The following is a 22,038-nucleotide window of genomic DNA, read 5'->3' as shown; positions in this document are numbered from 1 at the left end:
CGGCCTTCGGGAGCGGGTCTGTGTTTGGGAGCGCTCCGGCCGCGCCGGGCATGCGCGCTAGGGGCGGCGCACTGCGCATGCGGGAAGATGGCGGGCCTGGCGTCCTGAGAGCAGTGGGTCACCCTGCTCTCCTCCCGCCCGCGTTCCAGCTCCCGGGGTCGTGGGGCAGCGGCGCGGGCGTCCGCGGGCCGGCCTAGCCAGGCGGCGCCTCCGGGCAGGCCAGGAGTCCAGTTCGTGCTTGGCCCCCGGGGCCCGGCGGGTCGGGGGCGGCGCCCGACCCGAGCGGGAGAAGGCGGGAGAGCTCGCGGGGTGCGAGGCGAGAGGCGGCCGGCTGGGCAGCATGAGTCAGCAGCGGCCGGCGCGGAAGCTGCCCAGCCTGCTCGTGGACCCGGCGGAGGAGACGGTGCGCCGCCGCTGCCGAGACCCCATCAACGTGGAGGGCCTGCTGGTAAGACCCGGGGACGGCGTGTGTCCCAGCGGCGGGGCCGGGGCGCGGGGTGGGGGTGTGTGTGTGGGGGGGGGTCCCAGGCCCGCGGGGAGGCCGGACTGGCCGTCGTCTCGGTCGTGCGCTCCTCGAGGTGGCCCGGGGCTGCTCCTCGGTCTCCCCGCTGTCGCATTGCCCATCGCGTCCAGTGAAGCAGACAGGTCGTTCGCTTAAGCTCTCGCCTTCTTGTTTGCGTCTGCTCGCAAATGTGTTGTCAGCCTCCTGGGCTTTCACGTTGGCTCCAGAGTAGTGTTGGAGAAAATTGCCCAGCTTTGCCTGAGACAGTTATGCTTTTGCGTTTCCACTGGACTCAGTGGATCTCTGCAGGCTCTCTCTCGTGTGTTCTTCTCTGCAGCCTCTTCTGCCATTCTCCTTCTTCAGGGCAGCCACTTAAAACCGTGTCCACACCTCACACTTCGCACTCCACAGCTTCCCATTCAGCAAGTTATCTTTGGTCCTCTTTGACAGAGAAAGTGGGAGATCAGCCTCCCTGCCGGAGGTCAGTTTCCTCTGTTCTGGACCAGATGCGATATATTCTCTTGGAGTCTCAGGACCCTTGATGAACCCATCGTCTTCCATTCTCCCTATATTTTCGACTTCTCTGCTGGTTTCTTCCCATTCTTAGTAAATAAACATTTCCTGAGGTCCGTTTGCCCAGACACCAGGAGGACTCAGTGCTCAAAAATAGTTGATGAGCATCATCTCATTTAATTCCGCACAGCAGTCCTCAGGGTTTATTTTTCTTGTTTTGCAGTTGCCAGAACAGACGTGGAGCTGTTAAGTGGTTTGCCTGTCATTAATGAGTAGACAGGCCTGGGTTGAACCTCGCAGTGTCTGACTCCAGGTGGTAAATTCTCGCCTACTTAAAACGCGTCCTAAATCCATTTCCATTGTGAAAGATCCCTCCCTTAAATTCCGTATGCCCTTCCGCCTACTGTATCTCTTCCCCATTCACAGCCAAGCTTTCTGAAAAAGTAGTCAGCAGTCCTGGGTCTGCTTGCTCACCTGTCATTACCACCTGCTGGGGGACCTCTGCCCTAAGCACAGCTCTGAGACGTTCTAACCAAGGTCGCCAGTCGCGTCCAGCAGATGTCTCACTCCATACCTTCTGTAGTTTCCACACGATCGACCGCTCACTCATGTTGGACACTCGCCCTTGAACGGCCCGCTGGACACATACTCTCAGCGCTCCATCTGCTTATCTGGCCTCTCCTGTCCTCTTTTGTAAACTCCTCTTCCTTTTCCCATTCCTTCCATGTCGGTCTTATTCATATCTTCTACCTTCTCCACGGTTTCTTCATGCAGGGTGTCATTCACCACTCTCGTGACCTCTGTTACTATTGGTATTGGTGGTCTTAATCTTTGAGAATTTGATAAAAGCTCCAAACTCTTACTGTGGAAAAACCACTTTATTTTGCATTTAATGTCAGAAGATACACATATCCCTTGAAGGTGTAGACAGTCTTATTCACTCCGGTACTTTCAGTTACCATGTCATGACTCCCAAATCTATAAATCTGGCTCAGAGCTTTGCAGCTGTCTACTAGACATTGCTACTTAGATTTCAAACTCATGTATCTAAAGTGAAATTCATTGTCTTCTTGCCTAAGCCAGCAGCAACTCGCTGTCTCCTATCGCAGTAAATGGTACCACACCCACCATATTGCCCAGGCTGGTATCCTAGGCATCATCCTTGCCTTTTCCAAACGGACCCCCTCCATTCTATCTAATTAAAATTAATCACCAGTACTTGCCACTTCTAGCCATCGTCTATCTTTTGGATTGTAATTTTTTTTTTTTTTTTTTTTTTTTTTTTGCAGTACGCAGGCCTCTCACTGTTGTGGCCTCTCCCGTTGCGGAGCACAGGCTCCGGATGCGCAGGCTTAGCGGCCATGGCTCACGGGCCCAGCCGCTCTGCGGCATGTGGGATCCTCCCAGACCGGGGCAGGAACCCGTGTCCCCTGCATCGGCAGGTGGACTCTCAACCACTGTGCCACCAGGGGCGCCCGGATTGTAATCTTAACCAGTTTTCCTGCCTCTCGTCTTGCCCTTGATTTTTCTGTATATTCTCCACATAGTAACTAACCATAATGGTCTTTTTCAAACATATTTCCAATCACATCATTTGACTTAAAGAATCTGTCATGGTTCCCTTGTGCTCTCAGGATAGAGGAGAGACTTCTTTATGTAATCAGACCCCTGGATTTATCTTTCCTGAACTGCTTATAGTTGCTAAATTTTCCATATCTCCATATTCTCTTGGACCCCTGTATATCTGCACTCCCCCTTTTGAAAAAACCTTTAAAGCACACTTTTCCTTGTCACCTCCCATGGTTCTTCAGGTCTAGATTTACAGGTCACTTGTCGGAAGCCTTCCTGACTTCCCAAGACTTGGTTAAGCGCTCCTTTTGTGCTCCCAGGGCACTCTGTGCCTACTTCTCTCTTTGCACTGTGTGGCTCTTCGGTTCCTGAGTGCGGCGACTCTGTTCGTTTCATTGTTACATCCCCAGCATATTTCGTGCTGCTTGCAAAAATATTTGGTAAGTAGCTTTTGGATGAATGAAATAGGTACTCTGTAAATGTTTGAATGTATGAGTGTTTATTTTCCTGGCTGTAAAATGCTGATTTAAACACTATCTCAGCATTTTTTAATTGGCTAATGACTGGCAGTATTTAGTAAACGGTGAATTATTAAACACTGTGCAAAAAATAGTTATGTGTATGGCTGAGTGTTTGATGTTCCTTGGGCAAATGGCTTGAAAACTGGAATTCTGTGAAGGCAGAACATGGTACTGATTAAAGATGGAACTTAGTCTGCACATTGAAAAACAAGGAAAATTTGAGTGTGTGACAAGAATGCAGTCACCATGGGAAAAGGTGTATGTCCAGAGAGCTGTTAAAGGGATATTACTCCCCCAAACAGGCAATTGGTACAAAGAAGCATCTGTGTAGAGAAATTTTTAACCAATTTAGAGGCAGTGTTTAAGATCTTAGTCCCTAAAACTCACCTTTTATTCTATTCTTTCTCCTTTGAGATCACAAGTTGAAAAGCATAGGTTTTTAGATGTGGGACTTGGAGCGCTAGTGAAATAACTTGGAACGTGCTGCCTTGCCCCTCAGGAGCTGCTGGTGCATAGAGAGCCGTGTGCGCTGAGAGCAGCCTTAGTGGTTTCAGTTTGCGGGCACTGCCTCTTCCCGGCTAAGATACAGACAGGCTAAGAGGCTTGAGCAAGTGAGAGAGAGAGAAGCAGTTTGAGGATTGAACGGGAAGGTTTCCTAGGACGTCCAGTCTTGAGCTTTGGCTATTACTGGGCTGTCCCTTGGTATGTCTTGAGGAAATACCGGAGCGTAGCCCCTCAGTGTGACTTCCTTAAAGGAACAGAAGTTCCACTGCCTCCGCAGTGGTGGGCTGTCAGAACTCAAAGCAGCAGCATCTCTGCTGGCACCTGGGCAGGTTAGTGCCATAGAAGTTTGAGGGAGCATTCCTCTGAGGACTGCCATCCTAAAGATGCTGAGAAGGTCAAACATTAGTGTCCTGTGCAGGAACAGCACTCCCTAATCTGGGCCAGTGTGAGCCTCAAAGTAACAGATTTTGTACTCACAGAATAAGGTAAGAATTCAGGCTCCTTGAGTGTAGTTCTTTAAGTACAGCTCCTCAAGTACAGTTCCTCCAGATCTTTAGGCCTGTGAAACTAAAAAGACAAGTTATCTGACCCCTGCCCCCCACACACCCCCAGCATACGTCGTACACTGGTAGGACAGACCTGGGATAACTGCTGTGGACAGTCCTGTCCATAAAGGAGAAGGAGAGGGGTCACAGAGGAGCATCTGGTCTGGAGCAGTTCTGAAATGCCACCTGGTAAATGGGGGAAGTTGTTTGACGAGGTCTCAAGGTCTGGGAACAGTTCTCCATGTTCCCACCTCTCCCTCTGGCCTCATGGTTCCACCATCTGAGCCTGTCTTTCTTTTTCATGAAAGGTCATATCTCTTCAGTATTTGTAGCTGAGTACTTTTTTCAGCCTGCTTCCTGTCAGCATCATTTGGGGGTATCCAGTGGCCTCTTTTCACTTTGAACTGTCTTTATCCCTTTTAGACCAAGCTGGCAGTGATTTTGCCAATGTAATTCTCTCAAAAACTATATGATGTCCTGTGAATCTTGTGGTTCACTCAGTAGACAAGCGTCCCACCCACAGATTTCTTCGAAATAAACTCTTCTGTACCTTGGGCTCCTGCTGGGGTGGCCTAGGAACAGTACCCTGCAGCTTCCTAGAGGCCCTGTCCTTAGGTTGAGAGGATCTGTGAGGTTCATCCTTAGTCTCCTTCAGGGGCCTTTTGTGTGACTGAATGGCACTCTGAAATACCATCTTTGATCTCTGAGGACTTCACCAAGAATTGTTCAGTCTCGGGCTTCCCTGGTGGCACAGTGGTTGAGAGTCCACCTGCCGATGCAGGGGACACAGGTTCGTGCCCCGGTCCGGGAGGATCCCACATGCCGCGGAACGGCTGGGCCCGTGAGCCATGGCCGCTGAGCCTGCGTGTCCGGAACCTGCGCTCAGCAACGGGAGAGGCCACAACAGAGAGCGGCCCGCGTACCGCCAAAAAAAAAAAAAAAAAAAAAAAAGAATTGTTCAGTCTCACTTTCCCCTTTAGATGCGGTTTTTCTGGCGGTGCCTTTGATTTGGTCTTCCTCAGAAGTCTTCTCTTAATTTTTAGCTTCTTGAGAGGCTGAGAATTTTTTTAAAGCTACGAAGTCGTAGCTTCTTTTCTCTTAACAGTCCTTTCCTCTCTCTGTCTCTCTCTGTCTCTGTCTTCATCTGTCTCTCCCTCCCTCTCTCCCTCCCCTACTACCCAATCCCCGTTAACACTGTGTGGAAATCTCCTCGGTTAGGTTACCCGGCTCATTACCATCTGCTTTCCACGGATCTGCAGTTGACAGTGTTGCTCTGTCTTAGCATAACGGGGATCCTCCTTCTTGAAGTTTCTAACAAGTTCCCCTTCCTTTTGAACCCTTACTAGCAAAGTCCAGATTTCTACTGACAAACTTTTTTAAGACTGCTTAGTCTTGAACAGACTTCTTGGTAGTTATACTCTGGTTGTCTAAGAGAATGTCCTTGAGATACGCACTGAATTATTTAGGGGTCTGCAGTTTACCCTCAGATGATTCAGAAAAAATAAATTATGTGTGTGTATAGAAAAAAAAAGATAAAGCGAATGTAGTAAAACGTTAGCATTTGAAGGATTTGGGTGAAGGGTGTATGGCAATTCTTGGTACTATTTCTGTACCTTTTCTGAAGGCTGAGATTATTTCAAAATAAAAGGAGAATGGGTATCCCTGAAAGGTGCTCACACGATCAGTCTGCTGTTGGGAAGGGCCTCGGCCGTTCCTCACCTTGACCGGCAGCCCTCTGCTCACCTTCTCTCCAGTTTCCTCGTCCCTGCAGGGGTGTCGAGCCTCATCATTCTCCTCCAGGGCAGGGTGCCCTGTTCTGCTCTAAGGGACCAAGTGCAGGGGTGGCATTTCATTTACTTTTTTTTTTTTTTTAATAGCTCACTAACTTTTGTGTGGGAAAACCTGTATTCTGATTTTAAAGCCATTTAAAAAGAAGAACTCCTGGGCCTCCCTGGTGGCGCAGTGGTTGAGAGTCCGCCTGCCGATGCAGGGGACACGGGTTCGTGTCCCGGTCCAGGAGGATCCCACATGCCGTGGAGCGGCTGGGCCCGTGAGCCATGGCCGCTGAGTCTGCGCGTCCGGAGCCTGTGCTCCACAACGGGAGAGGCCACAACAGTGAGAGGCCCGCGTACCACAAAAACAAACAAACAAACAAACAAAAAAAAAGAAGAAGAAGAAGAACTCCTATCTAGTCCCGTTTCCTCCCAGAAAAGCTCCTAGCTTACCTGTTGGGTGTGTGTGGTTCACCAGTTAGAGTAGTTGGGAAGGCTTGCCAGGATTGTCAGATTGAGTCTCTCCAGATGATAAATTTGTATCAGAAAACAGAAACTGAGGCTTCATAGTCTCGCAGGGGTCCTTATTGATGGTGTACCAGAGAGGGAGTCTTCACCCTGGGCCCCTGTGTCTGTAAATACTCATTGTTGTTTGTCAGTTGAAGTCATCCAGACAAGGTCCTATTTCACTCTTCCGTTCATTAGTTTAACAATATTTACCAAGTGCCTGAATGTGCCAGGCACTGTTCTGGTTCAAAAAGGAAAACAATAACAATAGTCTCTTATGCTTTCATAGGATTTTTACAATTTACAAAATTTGTCATTTAATCTTCACAATAGCTTGGAAAGTGGGTTATATCCCTACACTGTGTTACAGATAAGGGTGAGATCTCCCAGCATCTAAGAAGTTCTGGTAGTCCTGAACCCGATCTTAAGCCAAGAACTATTTTGAGTATAAATGAGATGAATGTGTCATCACTGTGGGCACTTTGGAAATCTCCAGAATTGTAGGTCTGTAGGATTTATACGATCTTTATTTGGGATGTCTGCCCCTGAGGGGCCATGATGCTATTGTGATTCCTCCAAAATAAAGAGATAGCGCTTTTATATTCAAAGGGAAAAAAACGAATGGGTGCTGTTAGGGTCTGTTTTCCCACAGATCTCAATAGAGCCAATATGTGGTTTAGAGCATAGAATGTAGGGGAAAGGAAGTCATACTTTCTCATGTTACTAACTGAAGTATTATCCCTGTGCCAAGCTGTGAATAGCAGCAGTCCAGATAAGGAGACCAGAGGGAGGGGGTATAGAGCAGGAAAGGTGCCCTTGCAGAATGTGGAGAGAGCAAATAGGGAGCCAGCGTGTTTGGAAACCGTTACGCGCTGTGTGCAGGACTCGCCCTGCTGCTCCAAGCTAAGAACAGAAGCCTGTTCGCAGCAAGGCACCTATGAATGCTGCTCTGTTAGCCCTGTCTGTGTGCATTCTCAGGATTTATTCAGACATTATAGTGATTGAAGTAGTGTGCTGCAGATACATAAGTAACAGATCGTGGACTGAACAGAAAACTCATAGACAGACCATAATATTTACAACAACTTAGGATATTTGTGGATGTGTGTTTCAAATTAGTGTGATGAGGATGGATTTTTTTTCACTTAGGAATCTTGCATCAGTAGTTCAGCTCCATCTCATACTATTTTAGCAGAAGGCTTGAAAGTAAAAATAGCAGTGACAGTTGGTCCTGTTGGTCTGGTGTTTGCCTTGAATAGGACCACCCTTCAGTGTGGCACTGTTGGATGCTGTCTTCACAAGTGACTGTCAGCACTGCGCTGAGAGCTGGCAGGCAGAGTCCCTGCCCCAAGACGGGCTCTCCCAACTGGTTTTGCACCCAGCAGGTTTGTGTGTAACAGCTAAGTTAATGTCACAGTGGAATTCTGTTTCAGGGGACTTATTCCATATGAAGTTAGCTTGCTGACAGATGCCGTCACCTTGTCATAGATGGTAAGGAGATCATTGTGCTGAGATCGTAACGCTACCAGCAGGGAGCTTCTTAGCCGCTCACCTCAGCTTCAGGCTTCCGCACCTTCCGTCTTTTTGCCGCATTGCCACCATACTTAGATTTCTAAACCATGAGCTGGACGACGTCGTGTCTTGTTCAGAAATCTGTGGTGATTCAGCACTGGTTACAGCAGAAAGTCCAGACTCTGTAGCATGACTTTCACGGTCCTCTGTGTCGAGTGTGGTGCTAGCATTCCCGTCCAGCCTTAGTATCAAGTTGGTTTTGCACTAGCCACCCAGGCGGCTTCTCAAAAGGTGCCAGGTGATTTATATTTCCATACCTTTGTTCATTTCACTTCCTGCCCTAGGAATTCTTTTTCCTCCCTCCTCAACCTCCCACAGGTTCTGGCAAATTCTGGCTTGTCTTCCAAGGCTCAGCTAGGGGTCCCCTTGCCTGTGAATCCTTGTGATTTCCCTCGCTGGGTGCATCCAGAGCACTGTTGTTTCCCTTCTTAGAGCACCTTATGAAATTCACTTATCCCAGTTTTGCTACGGCCCATTTGGGGGCCAGTTTTTTTCACTTACACAGGAGCTAAACCTGCTCACAGCTTGTCTGGAGACACATGGCATCATTATACATACTTTATTCTAAGCAAGAGGCCAATATGGATTTCTGTTTATTAGCCTTAGCTTAGGTTTTATTTATTTTTTTGCAAAAACAATTTTTAAATATATTGCAGACATTACTACAAGTTTATATAAACTTTCATAGCCTCCAAATAGCTGGTAAAATGGTGAGCATTGATAGTGGAGCTACTACTAATTTCCTGGTCATCTCAGGAATTTAAAAGAATTTTTTTATGAATCTTAATACCAAAGTCTCTAGTTATGTAGCATGCATTATTTTCCATGATTAGAAATGCTGTTTTTACATTAATTATCACGGGAATGCATGGCTGCCTGTGAAAGTTTGTGAGCACTTTTCTTGGAGCCACTCTCTCTTAATTAGCAAGGAGTGAGCATTTGTCAGTTTGGACATCTCTTAGATCTCTACTGCGCTTTCCAGAGTCAGGGACAGTGTCCTGATCCTCTCGGTATTGCTTTTTATCCTCAGTACCTGATACAGTTGATAGGTGAATGTCTACTTAGTAATAAAGTCTCATATTCCCCCCCTCCCCCTGCACCATTCCATCCCCCCGCCCCCCCCCCCCCGCCGTCTCTTTAACTACTGCTTCCATACTTATGGAGGCCTGTGCAGTTTCAGAAATTCAAGTCGATGAACATTGTCAGATGTGATTACAGTTAGAGTAGATATAGTTTAGAAGGAAGACTGGTTTTCTCACACCAAAATTATTACTCCATGGTGAAAAAAAAGACAAACTTTTATATTATCCAGAAAAATGTTGTTCATTTGCATTGTTTCTGCTTTTTTTTTTTTTTTTTACCCTTTTTGGCCCCTTTAATCTGTAAACAAGGCCCCTTATGCACGCACGTTAGTTCATATAAAGAAGATTAACCACTGTGCCGCTATAAACTAGAGATGGGCAATAATTATTAACAATTCTGCTTTTATTTTTTGCTATTGATTTGCTTGTATTTAAATTACCAAGTTTAAATGTATCTTCTTTTTTCCAGCCATCAAAAATAAGGATTAATTTAGAAGATAATGTACAATATGTGTCCATGAGAAGTAAGTTGATTTGATTCCCAAATCGGTTTTAGGTTTTGTAGTTTGAACTTCATATGATTTAAGTGATTTATTTTAAATGTACACGAGTTGATGAGTAACTTAAAATGCATTATTTGTACACTGAAATGTAAAGCTTGGAATTTCAGCAAAAATTCCTGAGGTTGTGGGCTGTTAATGTGCACAAATGCCAGTTTATTCTCCATTGCTTTGGAAATGTCATTTTTAAAACAGAATGGTCTCTGTCGGGGTATTTTCCCAGAGTTCTGTGAGAGCAGTTGTCACCGCAAGCAGAACTGAAGGCAGTTTGGCAGCAAGCGTGTGGACAGTCTTTGGCCTTCCTGGCTTCCTTTGATTCCCTGTGCCCTTCCCATCTGCTTCTGCCGTGGATCAGTGTTCAGAGTCAGTCAGGTAGTTCCCTGTCTTTCTGAAAATTGTTATGACAAATGGCCCCACCCCCGTTTCTTCTTAATTTGGTGCTAATCTCGGTGGGTAGGTGGTGCGTCGGTGCCCACGAGGAACCATAACCTCAGCCTTCATTTCTCCCCGGCCCGGCCACAGTCCCACCTGTATCTGGCCCCCAGGTTTGGCCAGTTTTACTCTGGAAGCGTTTCCTTCGTCTGCCGCACACCACCAACTTACACTTATGTCTCACGTTGATTGAGCTTGTACAGTGCCTGGCCTGTATTAAGCTCTTTGCATGGATTATCACAACAACCTTTCAAAATTCAGGTTTGGATGATTATTCCCATTTGATAGATGAGTAAACTGATGCCCGGAGATTTTAGTAACTTGCTCAGTCAGGATTCAAGCCCATGCTCAGACTTGAGCCCACGGTCTTACCCACGGGTCAGGCTGCTGCTTCTCGGGCAGGAAGCAGTGGCCCAGCCATCTAAGTCAGCCATCGGCTCCAGGCTCTTCCACCCCCTCCCCTCTTCCGTTCTACTGCCCGTGTGATCTTTCTAATACAGAGATTAGATGATGGTATCACTCAACCTAAACTTCTGCAGTGATGCTCTGTTACATATGGAGAAAACCCTGACTCCTCATTTATTTATTTCTATTAAATTCAATTAAGAAACAAGGCAGAGAACGGACAGACAGATGCGCAAGGCCCTCGATGGCCACTTCCTGCTCCACTTTGCAGCCTCATCGCCTAGCACTCAGCCCCCTTCTCCATCGCAAACGCTGTACAGCTGTGGATTCCCTACAAACGCCATGTTCTCACACGGGGCTCTGCTGTTTCCTCTGCCTCACTCACCCACATCGCCCTCCACCTTCCTGTCCATCCTTCTATGCTCTGTTCCCAGCACACGCCTGTTAGGAGGCCTCCCCTGTTTCCTACTCCAGTTAAGGTTTTATTTCATCTTATGTAACTTTGAATCCCTCTGGCACACTCATCTCAGGGTTTTGGGTAGAGTTCCTTCCAGACTGTGGAACACGGAACGCCTTTGTTCTGGAGACCATTTTAATCATGTTTCTGTCCCTTCAGCAACTGTCACGTTATAGGTGTTCAATTAATATCTGTTCTTTATAAAATGGCTGGCATGATAGGAATATACTTATCCTGAACTTATAAGACCATGTCTTGTTAGTAATTTAGTATCATTACAGTTGACCCTTGAATAACAGGGTTTGAACTCTGCAGGTTCACTTAGATGAGGATATTTTTCAGTAGTAAAGACTGCAGTACTAAATGGTCTGGTTGATTGAATCCACAGATACGGAGGACCACGATAAATTATACGCAGGTTAACTCCTGCGTTGTTCAAGGGTCAAATGTAAATGTTTTTAAAGTCAGAGTTTCTCATTTGTAATCTTCCAAGATATGTTGTAGAATTGTGACTATCTTCTGCCTCCATTTTTTAAAAAAGTTTAATTCCTCTTTAATCCTGTTTAATCTTAAGTATAGGAGTAGTCTCCACATGGAAGACATTTACATTATAAAATCTGTACTTTTGTTTCTTGCAGTAACCACCAGTGCTCTTTAAACTGAATATGACATTGTCGAGGTTCTGGATAAGGGCATTTTTGACTGAAGATAGGATGACTGTTTCTTTTGAAGCATACTGTGGTGTGCCATGAAGTAGAAAAAAAGAGTAATCATATACTCCACACCAGAAGGACAACTAAATTATTCATAGAAGTATTTCCTCTGCACACTAAACCATAAGAACTTTTTTTCCTAGTATCAAATAGGGAAAGATGAAAAGAATGATAATATTCAGTTTTCCCCCTTCATTTACTTAAGTTAATACAGGGTAGTGAATATTTTAAAAAACAGTTACGCCACTTTTCCTCAAGGTAGGACATCACAATCCTCCTGATCAGAAGACTAACTGGAGCTCTTTCTGAACTTCATCAGACAGGGTAACACTGTGACGTGTATAGGAACATTTTAAACATTTTTTATTTTAAAGCCAATTCTCTAACTTTGCTTTCTAAAGAATTTCTTTACTTGAAGACCAAATGAGAAATTTAATTTTAAAATTCATTTCTAATCCTATTCCAGATAGTGGTGTGGATGCAAGTGCGGACTCACCACTTCGTGTCTGATATGGTGCCATGATGCCTTTTAAATTCACATATTCAGTGGAAACTGGTTGCATATTTCAAACACTCCTTTAAGTCTAAAGCCTTTGTTTACCTGCAATAGGCTAATAAACTTTTATCCAGTTTGAGAAATCGATTTCGTAAAAATTAACTATGATTTGGTCAGTGTGTAGAATATCTGTAGGTGTCTGTGCTTACTGATCAAGAATAAATAAATGGTTTTTTTTAATGAGTTGAGAAAGAAATGCTGGGGGTTTTTGTATTATTTATTTATTTGTTTTTTTAGAAATGCTGTTTTAAATTTTGTGAATTGTGTTTGTTTTGTTTCCCAGAAGCTCTAAAAGTGAAGAGACCTCGTTTTGATGTATCACTGGTTTATTTAACTCGAAAATTTATGGATCTTGTCAGATCTGCTCCTGGGGGTATTCTTGACTTAAACAAGGTTGCAACAAAACTAGGAGTACGAAAACGAAGAGTGTATGACATCACCAATGTTTTGGATGGAATTGATCTGGTTGAAAAAAAGTCTAAGAACCATATTCGATGGATGTGAGTTGTTTTCAAACTTTTCTTCTTTTTTTTTTCCCCCTTCTTTTTTTTTTTTTTTTTTTTGCGGGCCTCTCACTGTTGTGGCCTCTCCCGTTGCGGAGCACAGGCTCCGGACGCACAGGCTCAGCGGCCATGGCTCACGGGCCCAGCCGCTCTGCGGCATGTGGGATCTTCCCGGACCGGGGCACGAACCCGTGTCCCCTGCATCGGCAGGCGGACTCTCAACCACTGCGCCACCAGGGAAGCCCCCCCCCTTCTTATTAAGTGACAATACTGTGCTTAAAACAAACTAGTTACTAGCAATGTTTTTTTCCTACTTGGTACCAGTTAAAAGCCATAGACATAGAATATCATTCCAATATTATGGAAAAGTTAAGTGGAGTCATGATTAGTTTTAAGAATTTCACTTTTCAAGATAAGGGAACATCTGATTTGTATAGGAATTTTTTTAAAAAATATTTCTTCAGTTCTAATTGATTATTGACATCGGGGGAAATCAGTTAAGGCTGTAAAACAGTGGTTCTTGCACTGTAGTGTAATAAACACTTAGATGCCTCCCTCCTCAGGGGTTGTAATTCAGTTCTGGGAGAAGACAGATACCTACCTTCTTAACAACTACCCCAAGTGATTATGGTGTGTATCATACTTCGAAACACAATGCCCTGAATGTAAAAAAAAAAAAATCAGGAGACTTACTATCTAAAAGTCAATAGCTAAAGACTTAACATAACATAGGAGGGATCTCATGGAAAGAAGACTTTATGGTATAAATGTAGGTGTGTGTGTGCGTGTCCACGCGTGCACGTGTGCAGGGAACGCACACAGGAAGAAGGCTGTTATACTCGCAATAGGCAAGTATTTTGGATCAGTAAGAAACAGTTCCAGCATATAAGTACATAAAGACCTTTCAGGCAAATGAAAAATCTACCAACAAAGATCATTAAATGATTCTAAGTAATTAACTTAGCTCTTAGAGGAAAGGGATTCATAAAGGATGTTATTTTTCAATATTACAGAAATGCAAATTGGATTCTAATTTGAACATGTTTGCTAAATGACATTAACATTTTAGGGGTTAATATCAGATTGTGTTCCGAATCACTAATTAGAATCAGATTTGAGAACTAGCAAGTGAAAGAAAGGTAAAGTGGTAACAGCCTTTTCACTTTTTATTTTCTATAAAAATTGAAGAAAAGAATGAATCTTGGTTGTTGCTCAGGTCATGTCAGATTGGGGTAAACAGTAATAAAGAAAATATATCTTTAAAAAATGATCATTATATTCAGATAGAACTGGATAGAATATGCACAGTGGGGAAAAAATAAAGACTTACAGAATTTTAGCAGGGGAACTGTCATTTGGCCAGTACATCTTGTTTTTCATATGTAAGAACTAAAGGATTAAAAGATCATAACTTGTCAAAAGTCATGTGAGAAGTAGAGCTGGGCTGAAACTGGGTGTTACTGACTCAGTTCACTGCTCATTAAACTGCATTAAGCTTTCCCTGCTACTCCTAATTTCCACAGGGGTATGATGTTGGTTTTGTTTTTAAAGTCTCTGTGTAAGGGAATAGAAATGGGGACAAAAACCAGGAGAAATAATGGTTGTCTAGAATGATGGGAGGGAGGACTGCAGTTCCGCACCTGGTTTCTGTCATTGTGGGAAACACCTGGTGTCAACGTTTGGAGACGTTCCAGTAACCTAACTTGTATTTTTTTGTAATCTCCTAGATGTTATTGATGGTGATCTTTTTCTTTTAAAGAGGGTCTGATCTGAGCAATTTTGGAGCAGTGCCCCAACAGAAGAAGCTGCAGGAGGAACTTTCTGATTTATCGGCGATGGAAGATGCTCTGGATGAGTTAATTAAGGATTGTGCTCAGCAGTTGTTCAAGTTAACAGACGACAAAGAAAATGAAAGATATCCTTTAACTCTGTGCCTTTAAAAAAATTCTCCTTCCAAAGCACATTACTTCATCTGGTAGGGTCAGCTTGGGGATTAATTAATATATTTAAGATACAAAATAAGACCTTTAGAAGTGAGTGAATTGCCGTAGAAATGGTACTTAAACTGCCATTCTAGTCCACAAAGCATGACATGCAGCTGAATGTCGTACTGCTCCTAAGTTCAGTGTCTCTGGGACCAGAGGGGGAGATTTGTCTTTGGTACTGATCTCCTCCCGGGTCTCCTAGACTGTTTGGCTGCCCTGTTCCCCACACGGAACGGGCAAACACCTTTCTGAGGTGTTGCTGATTCTGAGCTGTTCCGTGCTTCAAGTTTACTTAGATTCTACCCCAGTCAAAACTCCTGTTTCCACAATACAGTTATTAGAAGGAAGGTAAATGCTATTACTGCACTCAATCAAAAGATGTGTGGAATAAGAAAAAAAAAAAAAAAGAATGCTGGGGAAACCCAGTAAATCATGTAACTGGTAAAAATTTCAGGCAACACAATAAAAGAAGATGAGAAAAATTCAGGTAGTGAGATGGAAAATAATTTTGGATGAGGGAAATCCCATGAGTACATGATAGTCCTGAAAAACTGGTTCTCTTAAGTTGTGTCTACTTCTTACCGATTCTTTCCACCTTACATTTTAGGAGATTCTCATCAAAACTGAATATTTTTTCCCAAAGGTTCTCACAGTAAGATCTCACAATGCATAGGGAAGGGCGGGGGGAGGTTTGATACCTTCATGGGTTGTGTTTGTTTTAGAGGTCCAGACTTCATTAATATTTTTCTCCAGAAAGTGTCGTCATCACAATAGTATAGTTTAAAGGGATTCTTCAAGTTATAAATATTGTAAAACACTTTATAAAATCTTAAGAATTGTTTATGAAATAATAAGAATTATATATGAAATAATTTTTTCCTGACTGCTTTCCTTAATTGTGAGTTTGTATCCCATAAAAACTAATGATATTCTAAGATTACACTTGGATTCATGTATTGTAAGAGATAAATTATCTCCCCACTCTGCTTAGAGACCCTTGACTGATTTTCACACTAGCATATGTGACGTATCAAGATATTCATAGCATTCAAGCCTTCCATGAACAGATTGTAATTGCAGTTAAGGCTCCGGCAGAAACCAGGTTGGATGTTCCAGCGCCCAGAGAAGTAGGTAGCTTTGCATTTTTAAGAAGGCTTAAAGGGAGGCAGGCCAGCTGCTTAGGCTGTGCTTTATTGCAGTCCCAGCGCCTTATCACCAGTGTGTGCGTGGTAGCTGCCTACCTGATATAGCTTGAGGCACTTTACACATTCTGCGTTGTTTTGCGTAACACAACAAACGCGGTAGTCCTGATTATTATCCTTTTAAAGATGAGGAACTGAAGCACAGAAAGATTAGTTAACTTCCTCACCATCGCACAGTAAGTGACAGAACCACAATTCAAGCCCAGATAGTTTGGGTTCACAGTTTGTTCTTAACCGTTGTACTCTCATGCCTCTTAGAGGAATCACCGAGGACTGCCTCAGTGTTGAGATTCAGTGTCAGCGAGGGCTCTAGGGAATTAACTCACTCACCAAATTCATAAAAGACTGAATAAAAGAGAACACTGAATTATACATTTAAAATGAAATGTAAAATTGCTTTGTAAACGAAAAGACCATCAGCTGTCAGCTGCTTGTAGGAAAGTTTGTATTGAAAGATACTTGTCATCAGAAGGTTGCGTGGTAAGGGTGGAATCAGAATGAAGGAGTGTGACCATTCTTAGGACAGACCAAGTGCTGACAGCCTGAGAGAACTATCACTGCTGAAGTCATCACATCATTGCGATAGGGACTTAACTCCCTCATCGTGAAGAACTTCTCACCACCCACCTTTCCTTTTATCCCCAGAAGACCACTGCCCATGTGAGACCCCAGTTGCTACTTGACAGTGTATTACAGTTGGATTAAGGAACAGCTTTCGTTTATTCCAGTCACACTCAAATTGTGACTTCTTGGTGATGCTTCCTAGTTGTTTTATTTAGATTTAGATACATTCCGAGTCTCCTAAGGAACATTTATATCTAATATGAATCATTTCGCATATTCACGTTCACGCATAATTACTAATCTTTCAGTACATCCTTCCTTTGGGGCATGATAGTCCATCCTGCAGTGGCTGACGGGCTTTTGGTTTTTTCCCTGTGCTGTGAACTGCTTCAGGCTGTAACTGCCAAATCTTGCTGAGCCTTCCATCATGCCCAAGATGTCTCTTAGATCCCATTTAAAAGCTGAGGAACGTGGGCCCTCTTGGTAGCCATTCTCAGCCATAAGGAAAGACAGCGGGACCGATAGACACAGAGTCCGATTCCAGGGAGATCTGGGGATCTAGTCCCAGTGGAGATGGACTAGCCTTTGGGTCAAATCCAGCCTGCTGGGTCTTTGTAAATAATTGTTTTGGGACACAACCACGTGCCCATTCGTTTAGATTGTGTCTCTGACTGCTTTCACTCTAGAATGGCAGTTGTGTGGTTATGAGAAGGATGGCATGGCTCACAAAGTCAACAATATTACCTCGCCCTGCACAGAAACGTGGGCAGCCCCTGACTGAGTGGACTGCGAGGTCCTCAGCTGCCACTTCTGGGCAGCTTAGTGGTTTCCTTTATTGCCCAGAAGTATCTATCGAATTGCACAACGTGTACCGTTCAAACAAGACCTGGCCTGCCCGTCTAGGAGCTGAGCAGATGTTCTTCAGCGTACCTGCCTGCTGCCGGGAAGCTGTGGAAGGTGGCACTTGAGGTTGGGAGCCCCTCTGCTGTGAGATCACAGGGTGGTGTAGAGCAGGGGCATCTGGTACCAAGCCCAGGCCCGACCACAGGAGAGGGGAGAAAATAACCTTGACTTTACAGTTGAACCCGCTCACATCAAAACAACAAAGAATCATGTATAACCGGGACTGTTCCTTACGAGTTTAGCATAATTCTCAGTAGAAGTACCCAATTTCCTAATATCTTTTGGGTTTTAATGTTTTAAATTACAAGAGGTATATTTTGTCTTGATCTCATCCTCTTTTTCAAGTGGATGGAAGAATGGTCCTTTCATTTAGCTCAGTACCTCTTCAGTGGTCTGAAATCTTAACACAGCCTTATCATTTGAGTCTGCGGGGTGTTGTAGATTTCTTTGTCGCCAAAATACTGATCTTTGAGTCTCAAGTACAGACTTCTTAAACGGGTCAAGTCTTGAGTAGAGAAAGATGGGCTCCTGAATGCTGAGGTGGTCCCCTCCTGGCTCTGAAACCGTTGCTGCACAATCAAGTAGCTGTGTTAACTGTGTGAATTGGCCAGTGGTTTCCTGTGACTCAAGCTAACTAATAAATACGTGATTTTCTCAAATATGTGATAGAAAGGAAACTACTTGAATGAGAATTTTCAAAAGTGTCCCTTGAAACTTTTACAGTTCTAGTAAGTGAACAAATATGATCAGTGAATTCTCTCATTCATCTAGATGTTTTCTGTGTCTTTTGCTAGGATTCTATCACAGTCCATATCAGGAGCACTCAAGGGCCTATCGATGTTTATTTATGTGAAGTGGAGCAGGGCCACTCAAGCAGTAACGTGTCGGACGGTGTTGGTGCCTCTTCATCTGAAAGCAAGCATCCAGAACAGCCCGCCCCTGAGAAAGGTAAGTGCACTAATCTTGTGATAGGAAAATTTAAGGTTTTAATGATTTTTAAAATAGAGTTTTTTTATTAGCCCTCATATAGGCTTTTTTTTATTAGTTTCTGCTTTATAACAAAGTGAATCAGTTATACATATACATCTGTTCCCATATCCCTTCCCTCTTGCGTCTCTCTCCCTCCCACCCTCCCTATCCCACCCCTAGATAGAGTTTTATAAATGAATATTATGGCCTTACAGGTATTTTTACTCTTCCTAGCTACAAAAACATGAGTTAAAAAATTACAAGGTAATTCTGAACTGTAGTTTAGACTGTTTCTGTGTAGTTTTGACAGCGTGAAAACTTAGAATTGTAGTTGGTCCCAGAGTGTGGTCTCTGTAGAGAAGGCTGTTTGCATGCTCTGACCTGGCCTCTCAGGCACATGCTTGAGTTCTAGTTTATTCTTGGGAGACTCAAAACATTAGCCTTATGCCATTAACGTAAGAATATGCTTCGTGACCGAGGTCTTCCTATTTTTTTTTAAGCACTTGAATTGTATGTTCTATTACCGGTCTGCCTTTCATACCTTCACTTAGGAGGGTTTCTCTTGTGCTCGTTATTTTTCAGAAGAAAATCCTCCACAGCAAAGTGAAGAACTGCTTGAAGTGAGCAATTGATGGCATTTGAGGATTCGTGCATTGAGTCTTTTGGGGACATCCTGTGTGGATGAATTATGCATTAGATGTGATTCTCAGAGCAATAAATCATCCCAGACATTTTCTCATTCTCAGTAGCAGCAGTAAGGCCAGGAGTACCTTCGAGTAGTCCACTACTTAGATTGCTGGATAATTATGGTTTCTTCATTTGAAAACAACTCTTTTTATAATTATTCACTGCTTTTTGTCAGTGAAATAGACATCTTGCCTACTGAAATTACTAAATCACCCAGAGTATCACTGAAACAGACAGGCAGGCTGGATGGACAGTTTTTAGTGGACCTTGCCCTTTGCTGCATGGATCATGTGTCATTATCACAAAAGAAATTGCCTTACACGGGTTCATGTCTGCAATGGATGGGTGTACGCACGCATCTGGACATGATGTCTTTGTATATATTTGTATAATGTTTAGATCACTTATGAAATACGTCGAAGTGAAACTTTTCACCTTTGTACAGCCAAAATAATGTATATATGGAAAGTAACAGACATATTCTCTAATTTCTGTGGTATCTATAACTTATTAGAATCCTCTGAATGAGGGTTAGAGGAGAGTTTTTTCCAAACTTCTACATGTAGAAGTATCATAAATGTGCTATACATTTAAAGTTCATGGATCTAATGAAGGTATTTCAGTCCGGTTCCCAGCGCTAAAATTGGACTTCAGGCTCCCTACAGAGGCATTGTGTCTGAACAGACTGGTGGCATGCTCCAAGCTTTAGGGGCGAGTGTACAAATGCCATCAGGTTATGGCTTAATTCCTTGCAAAACATGAATTCAATCATGATGAGAATTGGAAACTATTTTAACCTTTTTTGCAAGCAGGTTTTGTAATATGTTTCTGTATGCAGCCTTGCCCTTCAATCAAAGGGGTTTACTTACGATGAGTTAGTGGTCCCCTGCCCTCTCTTTAGCTCTAGTCCCATGTTTCCAAGTACCTAGCTATTTCTACCTCATTGGGTAAGTCATTTACCACTCTGTGCCTCAGTTTACTCAGTAGTTTACCATTAGACTGTGAGCTCCTTGAGGGACTTTGTCTTAATCATTGTTAAACCCAGCGACTTGCACCACACCTAGCACATAAAAAGTGCTCAGTAAGTGTTTGAACAAATCAGTGAGTGAGTGAGTGAGTGAACGGTCAAATTAGATGAATAATGCTCGGCTTATATAACGTACAAGGGTTTTATGTCATTCAAATTCATATTTTAAACTTCTCTTGCTTTCAAAGAAAGAATTGAAGCAACGTGAAATTAAGACCATGTGTAAAGAGTTAGCATAGGAATCAAAAATCAAAGTACTGAAAAATAATGCTGAGCATCGAGGACTGGCACACCTCTGAGCTCCAGCGGCTTTCGCCGGTCCCGTCCCTCTGCTGAGCTCCAGCCTCTCCCCTCCTCGCAGACCGCGCCGGCTGCCTCTGTCGGCCCAGGCCTGCTTGCCGTGCTGCTCCTCTTGGGCGCGTGTGGTGAACCTGAGAGTTCAGCAGAAGCGGGGTGTGGAGATCAGGGGCTCCGTGCAGAGGTCCAGGCTCTGCCTTGTAGACTTGGCAGCTGTCGGTCGTATGTGATGGCTAAACATGAGAGTGGATGAGGTCACCTAATGAGAGGGTACAGCAGAGAGGGAGAGGCCCATTAACACTTATTTTAGGGGGAAACACAGAAGAAAAGGCTTTTCCCGAGAAGGAATAATGAGAGGAAGGGAAAATAAACAACTAAAGAAGGCGGTGCCCCCAAAACCAACAAAGAAAGCATGGACACAGGTGATAACATCTTTCTAAGCTGCAGTTCCTTACTTGTGAAATGTGACAAATGTTCTACTTTGCATATCGCTCTGAGAGTAAAATGAGATCATGTAAACGAAAGTCCTTTGTGAACTGTAGACGTGTGACATAAATTAATCTCTCCTGTCACTCCAACTGCTGGTGTTGGTCTCTTCTTTTTACAGCTGCTAAGGTACGCATCCCCAGAACTAGCGTCCAGGGTTCTTCCTCCCCCACTCTGCCCTGAACAGCACTACCCATCTCTCTGTGCATACAGGCGTACCTCATTTTATTGTGCTTCGCAGATGCTGTGATTTTTAAAAATTGAAGGTTTGTGGCCACCCTGTGTCCAGCAAGTCTGTAGGCGCTATTTTCCCAATAGCGTTTGCTCATTTCATATCTCTGTGTCGCATTTTGGTAATTCTTGTAATATTTCAAATGTTTTCGTTATTATTATGTTTGTTATAAATATAAAACTTGAACAGATGAGGAGTTGCTTCTTATTGATGAACCAAGAAAGTGGTTTCTTGAGTTGGAATCTAATCCCGGTGAAGATGCTGTGAAGATGGTTGAAATGACACCAGAGGATTGAGAATATGACAGATGTAGTTGATAAAGCAGCAGCAGGGTTTGAGAGGCTTGATGCCAATTTTGAAAGACGTTCCGCTGTGGGTAAAATGCTAGCAAACAGCGTTGCAGGCTACAGAAAAATCATCCGTGAAAGGAGGAGTCTACTTCATTGTTGTCTGACTTTAGGAAATTGCCACAGCCTTTGTCTACTAATCTAAAGCCATGTCTCCAGTCAGCTTTATTAATAATGGTAGAGATACTTTATTAATATCTGATATCCGTCTCTCAGACCTGCGTGTCTATCAGTTCATTCTGAACGTGGAAGAGGAGGAGGGATGTTACTTACTGGGAAAAGAAACCGTAACAGACTCTGCACTGGGGCACCCATATTAGCAAGGATTAAATTCAGCTGCAAGTAGGAGAAAAACCCCCAAATAACAGCAGCTTAAGAAAGATACAAGTTCATCCCTCATATACAGGAAGTCTGCAGATAGTCCAGAGTTGGTATGGCTCTCCAAGGGGTTAGGGACCAAGTTTCCTTCCAGGTAGTTCTTCCTTCAGGCTTGGCTTCCATTTCCGAGTTCACTGCAAAGTCCAGGAGAGCTGCTGGAGCCCCAGCCGTTGTGTCTACATACTAGCCAGCAGGCAGGATGAAGAAAGAAAAGAAAGGTACACTTCTTCTTGAGGACACTTCCTGCA

At 43.8% G+C, this 22,038-nt stretch overlaps 1 protein-coding gene across 2 annotated transcripts; it reads left to right on the top strand.

The window, feature by feature from the left end:
• The first annotated feature begins 69 nt into the window (after nt 1-69).
• E2F6 (E2F transcription factor 6) lies at nt 70-21,255 on the top strand. Of its 2 annotated transcripts, none has more exons than XM_060117448.1 (7): nt 70-448; nt 9,557-9,611; nt 12,494-12,710; nt 14,473-14,629; nt 15,712-15,825; nt 18,162-18,315; nt 18,919-21,255. In XM_060117448.1, exons 1-7 carry the CDS (start codon nt 341-343, stop codon nt 18,966-18,968), a joined length of 855 nt encoding a protein of 284 aa, XP_059973431.1. In that variant the 5' UTR covers nt 70-340; the 3' UTR covers nt 18,969-21,255. The 2 variants fall into 2 exon arrangements, with proteins under 2 accessions (XP_059973431.1, XP_059973430.1); XM_060117447.1 differs by lacking the exon at nt 18,919-21,255 and adding an exon at nt 17,151-17,433.
• The last annotated feature ends 783 nt before the right edge of the window (nt 21,256-22,038 follow it).

The sequence above is a fragment of the Mesoplodon densirostris genome, chromosome 14, assembly GCF_025265405.1.
Source record: "Mesoplodon densirostris isolate mMesDen1 chromosome 14, mMesDen1 primary haplotype, whole genome shotgun sequence".
NCBI classification, from domain to species: domain Eukaryota; kingdom Metazoa; phylum Chordata; class Mammalia; order Artiodactyla; family Ziphiidae; genus Mesoplodon; species Mesoplodon densirostris.
This window is presented reverse-complemented; position numbering and strand designations above follow the sequence as displayed.